The 10,902-nt window shown below is 36.6% G+C and overlaps 1 protein-coding gene across 1 annotated transcript; it reads left to right on the top strand.

Moving 5' to 3' along the window:
* The first annotated feature begins 9,269 nt into the window (after positions 1-9,269).
* Positions 9,270-10,355, top strand: LOC148942706 (uncharacterized). The gene has a single exon (XM_089102335.1). It carries the CDS (start codon positions 9,270-9,272, stop codon positions 10,353-10,355), a length of 1,086 nt encoding a protein of 361 aa, XP_088958461.1.
* The last annotated feature ends 547 nt before the right edge of the window (positions 10,356-10,902 follow it).

Below are 10,902 nucleotides of genomic sequence, written 5' to 3'. Positions count from 1 at the left end.
GTGTTTTGGGAAATGGTGAGCGTGGAAGAGGTGTTAGTCGCCTTCCAATCACTTTCTAATATTAAAAAGGACACAAACCACTCCAATTTCCAATTGAATGAGCCCTTTTCGAATTTACTACGACAACTTCTTCGATACGAAGTTCCCTGCTCTAAAGGAAAAAATAATAATAAATAATACATTGTGCCAACATCTTTCTTATATGCCCCCAGGGCATAACTTAAAACCCTTTCCCGGAGGGTTGTGGGGGAGTGTCTTCCTCAAAAACATATTTTCTATCTGGAAATCACCTACGCTGAACCAAATGGCTATCTCCAAATTTTGATTGGATGTGTTTGGGGGAAGGATGGGCGGTGGGGGGGGGGGGGGGCAATTTGCCGTCCAATCACTTTCTACTATTAAAAAGAGCACTAGCCACTCCAATTTACAATCTAATGAGCCCTTTTCGAAGTTTCTACGACAACTCCTTCGATAAGAAGTGCCCTGGTCTAAGATAACGAATCAAAAATAAATAATAATAATAATACATTTTGCCCACATCGTTCTTTACTTAGGCGCAATTGCGCTGCCTATGATACTACCTAGTGAAGCTATTCACTTGATCGATCTTCTTGCCCATCATCATCCCTTCATTTTCACTTATTCCCAGTGACAGTGACTTGGTCTTCCTAAAATTAACTTTCAAGCACATTCTTGCACCCTGAGCTCTCAAAATATTTTAAAAATCGTTCATTTTACTAAAATTTTCATCTAGAACACTCAGACCGTCAGCATGAACTAAGTCTAACTGAGTTTTATCTCTTAATTTTATCCCATGCTCTCCAATGTCCTTTGCCAAACTCCTTAGGACAGAGTCCATCACAATGATCCATATAAATGGGGAAAGAACGCAACCCTGCTGACTCCTTATTCAATACCAAATAAGCTACTAGTCTAATTTCCTGCCTCAACCGCAGCAATATTATTATAGCACATAGAAATAATCACTTGGATTATCTGGTATACCATACAAGAAAAGGTTCTTCGTCAAAGCTTTTCTACCGGCTGAACCAAACGTATGGTCATAATCTTTAGAGCTAAGAAATAAAAGGATCTGACGACATACACACTTCTTAATTTTAAAAATTAGGCGACGCATCCTCTCTCCTTCCTAAAACCGCACTTTTCTTCTCTTCCAACCTTGTAAACAACATCTCTAAGTCTAAAAAGTATCATAATACAAAGTAATTTGCTTCCTACAGCATCATATTCATAATCTTCAATATTTTATCTCTAAATTCACAACCACCATATTTAAAAAACACATTTACAACACTATCAGTACCTGGGGCCTAAATTATCTTCTAATTCTTTCATTCCTGTCTCTAACTCTTCCTTACAAAATAAACCTTCTTTCACTTCCAAAATGTAACACAGTTTTTCATTCTTTTCTATATCATTTCTTTTAACTTTATCATGGTTTAGCACATTCTCAAAATGTTCTTCCCCTGTCATACAAAATTTTTTTGTTTTATCTTAAACTTGGACAGGTCCAGATTGACTATTCCCTCTTGGTTTCTTAACATGTCAATAGAATAATTTACTACTAAGCCGTCTGAATGCATCTTGCTGATTTTCGGCAATTTTATCCATGGCCTCTGCTTCACACCTTCTCAATTCATTTTTTGATGCCTTCTCTTTTCTTTTTACATTGTTCTTATTTTTTTATAATCCGTCGGTAAAATACTTCTTGCAAAAGCTTACTAACCTTAAAGCCTTTAAGCATCATTAACCTTGAAGCATTTTCACTAATATGCCTAGCTGCATTAAAAAACCACGATCTACTACTATTCTACTACGATCTACTAAGACACGATCTACTACTTCACAAACTTTTTAACCTAAAACAATTCATCCCTCTTCTACTGTGTCTAATTTATCAAAATACCATATCAAAAATACCTAGGGAAGAAAAATGAACGAAAAGTGTACTTGAGCGGGAACAGGTCATGTTCAATTTATACCAGGGAGACAGACGTAAACCAAAAAAATACTATCTGTATATTCGTCAACAAATTTTTGTGTCTGTAATATCTTGGGAATAGCTTGGGGAGTGCAGTTGGAACTTCCAGATACTGTTGCAAAAATGAAGGGGGGGGGGGAGTGAAGTAAGAAAAATTCATCTCCAGAAACAGAATTAAGTTTTTGCACTATAAGCTCCAATGGAACTTAGAATTCATGCACGGTAAAATAGCGAAAAAATCAATAGACTACGTGCTGCCATGTTGTCAAATTGGCATTTCTAAAGCTCCTCTCTCATGTCTTTTTTCCTACCCCTCCCCCTCATTTTTCAGCTATGATGAATAGCCTCGCTAAGGAATTTCCTGACAGATGGAAACTTGTGGATGACCTAAACGGTTACTGAAACCTGCTACAGAAACTTGATAAGTAACTTTATGAGAATCCTCAATGATATTGCACACGACTCGGCGGACTTAGACATGAGAGTAAACCCCCTCTAAATCTGTGATAAATCCAATATGCTTCCTTAAGTCCTCACCCCATTTTCTCAACCTTATTCCCCAGATATTTATGTATCCTCCTTTAAATTACTTAGGGTCACAATTTCTTCTAATTTCAAGTGGGATTCCCATGTTAAAGATATTGTCCAGAGAGATAATGCATCCATTTCCCACCTTAAGCTCTTAAATTAAATTAGCGTCACCCTCCCATTTATTAAGGATTTATACTACTTTTGTTCGTCAGCATCCTGAATGTGCCTGTCCAGTTTGGCAACCTGGTATTTCAAACAGTTCGTGGTAACGAACTGTAAGTAAGGAGAGACCCGGCTCAATGGTAACCGAAACTCTAGAAAACGGTATTTTGATACAAATAGATACACCGAAAGAATCAAATTTTAATGCTCTGGGATTTTATTAAGGAAACATTGAAACACTTTTTGTATGTAATTTTTAATAGCTTGACTAGTATGCATGCATTTCACAAGTTTTACCTGGCATAGGGTTACCATATAGATCTTCTGGTAGAGGCTCCACTGTGCCGGGTAAAGAAAGTAAAGCCTCGAAACTCATTAAGGCAGGTGGTATTTATTCTGATGAGCACTAAATGGAAGGTTCTAATTGGAAATAGTTCGCTAGATTGAAGTTGCTTTTGCATGTAAATTTACAACGACTTACATTTATTGATGACGACTTTGCATGGACTTGGACATTTCTATTTGGTTGACGGTTCAGGTATACTGTTCGGTCCTAGGTAGTTGGATAGATGGGTAAGGTAAAAGCCTCGTTCAAGTGCACATTTGTCTCAATTGCTGTATTAGGACGACAGTTTTTTTTTTTTTTTTTTTTTTTTTTTTTTTTTTTTTTGCCAAGTAATTACCTCTTAAACATAATATAGTATTGGTTATTGGGAAGTATACAGACGTTTTCAAGGGAGATTTTTCCTGGTATTGGGGGGGTGAGTCGGGGGTTATGTGGGAGGATCTTTCCATGAAGGAAGTTTTCATGGGGGAAGGGACATTGCTATGAAGGGGACGCCAGTAGTATGTTAACTTATACTTTGCGTACGCCACTAGGAATTCCTATACTATTTGCGTACGCCTCTACACCTTTTCAAAGAGAGTGAGGATCCTCTCACATGGCCTTACATTTCTATGGAGGCTATAAGTAATATCATGTTATTCTATGGGAACTCTACACCTTATTGAACACGTTATGATACTACGCTTATATTTGCTTAAGCTTCGTTAGTACCAGTCTAGACGTGCGAGGATTCCCCTCTTGGTCCTAAACATTGAAAAAAAATAACAGGCTCAATGGGGATTCCCCAAGCAAATTTGTTTCAACTCCAAGTTTTTTTTCAACCAGAGTGTTTTTTGAGCTGTCACCTGTTTTTTAGGCAGCCAATCAGAGAATCGCTTACATATGATTTTCCCTTTGCATAAAAATTCATCCTTGAAATTCCGTATAAAATGTTCATGCACTACAATTTAATTTCCATTATGTTTTAACATATCGTACATAGTACACTGATTATTATTATCAACTTTGGAACAATGGATGTTTCTATTTTCAATGTGAGTACACTTTCATTCTTTATTTCCAAAAAAAATCGTTTTACTAGTACATTCAAATTTCAGGGGGACTTAGCCCCCCTCCCCCCCCCCCCAACAATAAAAACCCATACAATAGTATACTCGTTAGAAAATCCAAAGTACGCTTTTTTCTCTATGTAAACAAAAACCATCCCCAACCAGCTCTATAGAAATAGTTTTTTCCAGTTATCAAAAATCTTTTTCCCATCTAAATAGAAGCTTTTGTGTTACAAGAAACGGCCACTTTTGGAGAACAGGCTTCGGCACGCTCATGCTATCACAGAGATTAAAACCATATGTGTTTATAATTACAGAAAAGGGTCCTTTTTTGGAACCAAACTTCAAAACGTGTCGTATCTTAAAACAAAAGCTTGGTGATTAAGACGGTGGGGGGGGGGGGGCTTTGTCTAATTCTAGCCGGATACTCAGAATTGATAGGGGGCAAGATGGAACGATGTCACATTCTGTGTGATTTTTTCTTTAATTGGTGGCCATTCAAAAAGCGATGATTTCTGTTAAACAAATAATTCTTATACATTTTAAAATAGCTTTGCGGAGTTTGAGAGAGACTTTGTTCCCTGATTCCGTGTGGTTAGAGGGGGATTCTTTGTGCAGACTAATTTTCTCTTCTGTAAAAAAAAGGGAATTGTTTTTTCCATGCTAAATTTTGCCTTCTTTTTAAGGAAGAGGATTCCTATAAAATCTTTTTGGAGCATGTACTTGACGATGGATAAAAGCGTTAAGGTGATTAACAATTACGAGCGAGGATTCCCCCACTGGTTCCTGGCAGTAGGCTACGCATATCAAATTGCTGTACTTTGGGCCGACTTGCTAGCGAAAATGGATTTTATGGGTCGTATAGGAATTCAGAGCATGTACTTATGCAACATGATTAAACACGCTTTTACAATCGGAATTCATTGATTGACATTTGCAAAAAAATAGGTAATTAGTGATTGGATAATTTTTTAACGTGAAATCTCTGAATAAAATATTTTTGGAGCATGTACTTGACGATGGATAAAATGGTTAAGGTGATTAGCAATTACGAGCAAAGATCCCCCCACTGGCTCCTGGCAGTAGGCTATGCATATCAAATTGCTGTACTGTGGGTTAGGTAACATGATTAAACACGCTTTTACAATCGGAATTCATTGATTGACATTTGCAAAAAAGGGGTAATTAGTGACTGGATAATTTTTTAACGTGAAATCTCTGAATAAAATATTTTTGGAGCATGTACTTGACGATGGATAAAAGGGTTAAGGTGATTAGCAATTACGAGCGAGGATTCCCCCACTGGCTCCTGGCAGTACGCTACGCATATCAAATTGCTGTACTTTGGGCCGACTTGCTAGCGAAAATGGATTCTATGGGTCGTATAGGAATTGTTCATTTTGAATATCTTTCGTGAAATGCAAGGATTGGAATATTTCAGTAGTGTTTTGTTGTGCTTTACCTTGTTACAGTTACATTCTCTTGATTTTTCAAAAGTTCATTTTGAATATCTTTCGTGAAATGCAAGAGTTAGAATATTTCAGTAGTGCTTTGTTATGCTTTACTTTGTCACAGTTACATGCTGTTGATTTTCAAAGTTCATTTTGGATTTCTTTCGTTGAAATGCAAGAGTTGGAATATTTCAGTAGTGTCTTGTTGTGCTTTACCTTGTCACAGTTACACTTTCTTGATTTTTTAAAGTTCATTTTGAATTAGTTTCGTGAAATGCAAGAGTTGGAATTTTTAAGTAGTGTTTTGTAATTGTTTAACTAGTCCCAGTTACATTCTTTAGATTTTTCAAAGTTCATTTTGGATTTCTGTAGTGGAAATGCAAGAGTTGGAATATTTCAGTAGTTTTTTGTAGTAGTTTACATTGTCAAGGTTAAATTCTCTTGATTTTTCAAAGTTCATTTTGTATTTCTTCCTTGAAATGCAAGAGTTGGAATATTTCAGTAGTGTCTTGTCATGGTTTACCTTGTCACAGTTACATTCTCTTGATTTTTCAAAGTTCATTTTGGATTTATTTCGTTGAAATGCAAGAGTTGGAATATTTTAGTAGTAACTTGTTGTGCTTTACCTTGTCACAGTTACATTCTCTTAATTTTTCGAAGTTCATTTTGAATTTCTATCGTGAAATGCAAGAGTTGGAATATTTCAGTAGTGTAATGTTGTGCTTTACATTGTCACAGTTACATTATCTTGATTTTCATATTTAATTTTGAATTTAAATCATTGAAATGCAAGAGTTGTAATATTTTAGTCGTGTATTGTTGTGATTTACCGTGTCACAGTTACATTCTCTTAATTTTTAAAGTTTAACTTTAAATTTATTTCTTGAAATTCTCGAGTTTTAATATTTAATAATTTTTTTTTAGGGGTTCACATTTTAACAGCTACATTATAATTATTTTTCAAAGTTCATTTTGGATTTCTTTCATTGAAATGCAAGATTTGGAATATTTCAGTAGTGACTTGTTGTGCTTTACCTTGTCACAGTTACATTCTCTAGATTTTTCGAAGTTCATTTTGAATTTCTGTCGTGAAATGCAAGAGTTGGAATATTTCAGTAGTGTTTTGTTGTGCTTTACCTTGTCACAGTTGCATTCTGTTAATTTTTATAGTTCATTTTGAATTTCTTTCATTGAAATGCAAGAGTTGGAATATTTCAGTAGTGTGTTGTTGTGCTTTACCTTGTCACAGTTACATTCTCTTATATTTTCAAAGTTCATTTTGGATTTCTTCCTTGAAGAGCAAGAGTTGGAATATTTCAGTAGTGTCTTGTCGTGGTTTACCTTGTCACAGATACATTCTCTTGATTTTTCTAAGTTCATTTTGTTTTTCTTTCGTGAAAAGCAAGAGTTGGAATATTTAAGTAGTGTTTTGTTGTACTTTACCTTGTCACAGTTACAATCTGTTAACTTTCATAGTTTATTTTGAATTTCTGTAATTGAAATGCAAGAGTTGGAATATTTCAGTAGTGTTTTTTTGTGCGTTACCTTGTCACAGTTATATTATCTTGATTTTTCAAAGTTCATTTTGAATTTCTTTCTAGAATTTAAATAATTTGATTATTTAAGTAGTGTCATGTAGTGGTTTAAAATGTAAAAGATACATTCTCATGATTTTTCAAAGTTCATTTTGGATTTCTTTCGGTGAAATGCAAGAGTTGGAATATTTCAGTAGTGTCTTGTTGGGCTTTACTTTGCCACAGTTACTTTCTCTTTATTTTTCAATGTTCATTTTTAATTTCTTTATGTAAATGCAATAGTAGTAATATATCAGGAGAGGGGTGTTGTGATTTAAATTTTAAAAGATAAATTATATTGATTTTAATAGTTAATTTTGAATTTCTTTCATTGAAATGCAAGATTTGGAATATTTCAGTAGTGTTTTGTTGTGCTTTACCTTGTCAGAGTTACATTCTCTTGATTTTTCAAAGTTCATTTTGAATTTCTTTCTCGAAATGCAAGAATTGGAATATTTCAGTAGTGTCTTTTCGTGGTTTACCTTGTCACAGCTACATTCTCATGATTTTTCAAAGTTCTTTTTGGATTTCTTTCTTTGAAATGCTAGAGTTGGAATATTTCAGTAGTGTTTTGTTGTGCTTTACCTTGTCACGGTTACATTCTCTTAATTTTTCAAAGTTCATTTTGAATTTATTTCGTGAAATGCACGAATTTGAATATCATTTCTTCAACTGAAAGTAAGGAGCAACATCAAAACTTAAAAACGGACTGAAAATAGGGGGTGTTTCCTAAAGATTTAGGATTCATTAACTTTAGTGTTGCCAGTCAAAAGCTATGAGTTTGAGAAAGTTTCCTGATTATCGAAAAATGAAGAAACACCTTCCAAAAGTCGACAGGAATGGGATTGTCTTGAGGGGGGAATTTTCCATGGATGAGATGGAGGGTATTCTTACGTGAAAACAACTTCAACCCTGCCCAGCCCCCCGCGATCAGATATTAAATTATAAAAAAAAAGTTTCTTCAACTGAAAGTAAGGAGCAACATCAAAACTTAAAAACGGACAGAAAATAGAGGCTGTATACAAAAGTTTTAGGATTCATTATCATTGTCCACTTTATTTATTTTTTTTTTCTTTTTGTACATATCTTAAAATGTTAAAATATGCTTACGGCTCTAACAATTGTGCTATATGATTGGTCAGAGACACGATGTGGCTTTCCCACTGGTATTCTATGACCGTTTATCGACAGTAGCTAGTCTATTGCATGTATTAAATCAGTCTTTTTTACGCAGTGGAACGATAAACCCATAAGTCATATCTTTAAAAAAGAAGTGAAGATGGAACATTCTAATAGAGTGTGTTCACATAACAAGGTTATTGTAGCATTGAATGCCGACAAGGAGAATTATTTAAACTATGAAACAAGTACAAGTGGTAGCACTATTGGAAATGTATGCATGCATTGTCATGACAGTAAGGAATTAAATTTCTTTGGAATACCGAAAAATTTCAACTGTTATGATGGTGGTTATGCGAGATAGAGATCTCCAGAGATGATTGCACTCAAAGAGAATGCTAACATAAAAATAATTGTTGAAGATAGAGGACAACTCCTTGCTACTGCTGCAGGTAACACATTGCCTACGGATACACCCAATCATCAGCTTTCGGGTATTAGTATTCGACGGAAGTCTAATAAAAAAAAGGCTTACTTTGCTAGTAATATTTTAAACTATATCTTGATTACGTGTCGAAACTTTTATCTATGTAAAAATAATGTGTTAATAGACAGTGAAATTGCCATAAAGACTAAAATGGTATTGTCAGAAAATATCATTACGGACTAAATAGAAGAAACAATGAAAACCAAAGCACCCTCAAACGTTACTGGCATTGATCAAACAGTAAATGAACCGAATAATACCAAAGACGAAAAGCTTACTGAGCCTGTTCATGAGAAACCAGTAAAAATTGTCAAAACGAAGTTTGACAATTGTCAAAATGTCAAAAATTGTCAAAATGTCAAAACGAAGTTTTGACATTCGCTGAACACACAGATACCTATGAGCTGCTCTGGGTGAAAATCAAACCCAAAGTACTGCCAAGAGCGTTTTCTTCAATAACTTTCGGAGTCCTCTATTTTCCACCGCGAGCCGCTTACCGCAAAACCCTAATCAACCACCTCCAAAAGTCTATCGACGATATTCGATGCATGTATCATAATAGCGGTATAGTATTGCTTGGCGACTTTAATGATCTGGACAGGCGCTGGATCAGTCAATCTCTTGATCTGAAGCAGGTAGTAAAAATTCTTACTACGGAAAAATCAACTATCGACCTCATCTTCACAGATGTGGGAGAATTCTACCACGATCCCGAATCGAGCCCCAGCCTCGGAAAGAGCGCACATTTCTCTGTACTGTGGAAGCCCAAAGGAACCAAGCCAACGGCTACCAAGGAAACATTCGTCTGCCGACCTCTGACTACACCAGGAAAAGAAGAATTCTCTAAATGGTGCGTAAATAAAAACTGGTCCCAACTGTACAGATTATCTGACGTTAACCAGATGGTTGGACTCTTAAATTCCGAGATAACCAGCGCTTACCACTCATGCTTCCCAGAGAAACGTGTCAAACGCTCTTCTACGGACAAACCATGGGTCACACAAGAGATCATGAAACTCATCAGGAAGCGTAATAAACTGCACGCCTCAGGCAACAGAGAGCGCTGGAAAAAAATGAGGAACACCGTGGTGTACGAATGTAGGAAAGCTGAGAAAGCATATGGGGAAAAGCTCTCTAAAACAGTAAACTCCGACTCCCGCTCATTCCACAAGACAGTTAGAGATTTAATAAGCCCCCAGCGCCCGACGACCTTTCACATACAAAAAGATAAAGGTGAACAGGTCACTGCAAATGATCTCAATGAGTGGTTTGCCAAACTCTGCAGATCCAACCCTTCAGCCGAAACGAGTGCATTCAGTGCCAAGATATCTGAGAGTCCAGTCGTTCTGCCTATTGAAGTGTGCAGGGTCCTAGAAAAGATTCCTGCGCGGAAAGCCACTCACCCAGCGGATCCACCGTCAATTTTGTTCAAAGAAAACGCTCCTTACCTATCAGAGCCTATAGCTGCCATCATCAACCAGTCACTGATAACAGGGACGTTTCCTGAGCCGCTCAAGGAGGCAGTCGTAATCCCTGGTCCCAAAGTCACAAACCCCAAAGAACTTGGAGACCTCCGACCGATCTCACTCACGCCGCTACTCTCGAAAGTATTCGAAACTTTCATAAACAGATGACTTCTGGAGGAACTCAGCGAAGTAATAAACTCCCGGCAGTATGGCTTCCAAAGAGGGTGCAGTAAAAGTCACTACCTTATCCAGATCGTCGAGACTATCCTAAGTCACCTAGAAGTTGACGGGGCATTTGTCGACCTCCTTCAAGGGGACGTCAGGAAAGCGTTCGATACGTCTAGCCACGAGGAGATTCTACAGTCCATGACCAATTTTCACGAATTCCTGAGAAAGATAGTAGAAAGCTTCCTTTCAAAACGGAAGCAAAAAACAAGGTACAAAGGCGAACTGTCAGACTCTACAGACCTTACATGTGGAATTCCTCAAGGAACAAAAATAGGTCCGACCCTTTTCCTGTTGCTTTGCAACACGATAGCTAAATGGCACAGAGACAGAGCGAAGTTCGCAGACGACCTAACAATGATGCTGCTACAAAGACTGTGTGAAATCCTTAACCTAGAAGAAATGGTCGTGAAGCTCGAACGGGACTACCTAGAAAGAAAACTCAGCATCAACAGGACCAAGTCGGCAATAATGAGAATTTCCTTCTTAA

The sequence above is a fragment of the Artemia sp. Qi Xiang Cuo genome, chromosome 16, assembly GCF_049724085.1.
Source record: "Artemia sp. Qi Xiang Cuo chromosome 16, ASM4972408v1, whole genome shotgun sequence".
In the NCBI taxonomy this organism is placed as follows: domain Eukaryota; kingdom Metazoa; phylum Arthropoda; class Branchiopoda; order Anostraca; family Artemiidae; genus Artemia; species Artemia sp. Qi Xiang Cuo.
The sequence above is the reverse complement of the archived record's forward strand: the minus strand, read 5'-3'. Positions and strand labels throughout refer to the sequence as shown.

Excerpts from the sequence above, each read along its gene's own strand:
- LOC148942706 (XM_089102335.1), top strand. The coding sequence starts at position 9,270 with ATGTATCATAATAGCGGTATAGTATTGCTTGGCGACTTTAATGATCTG.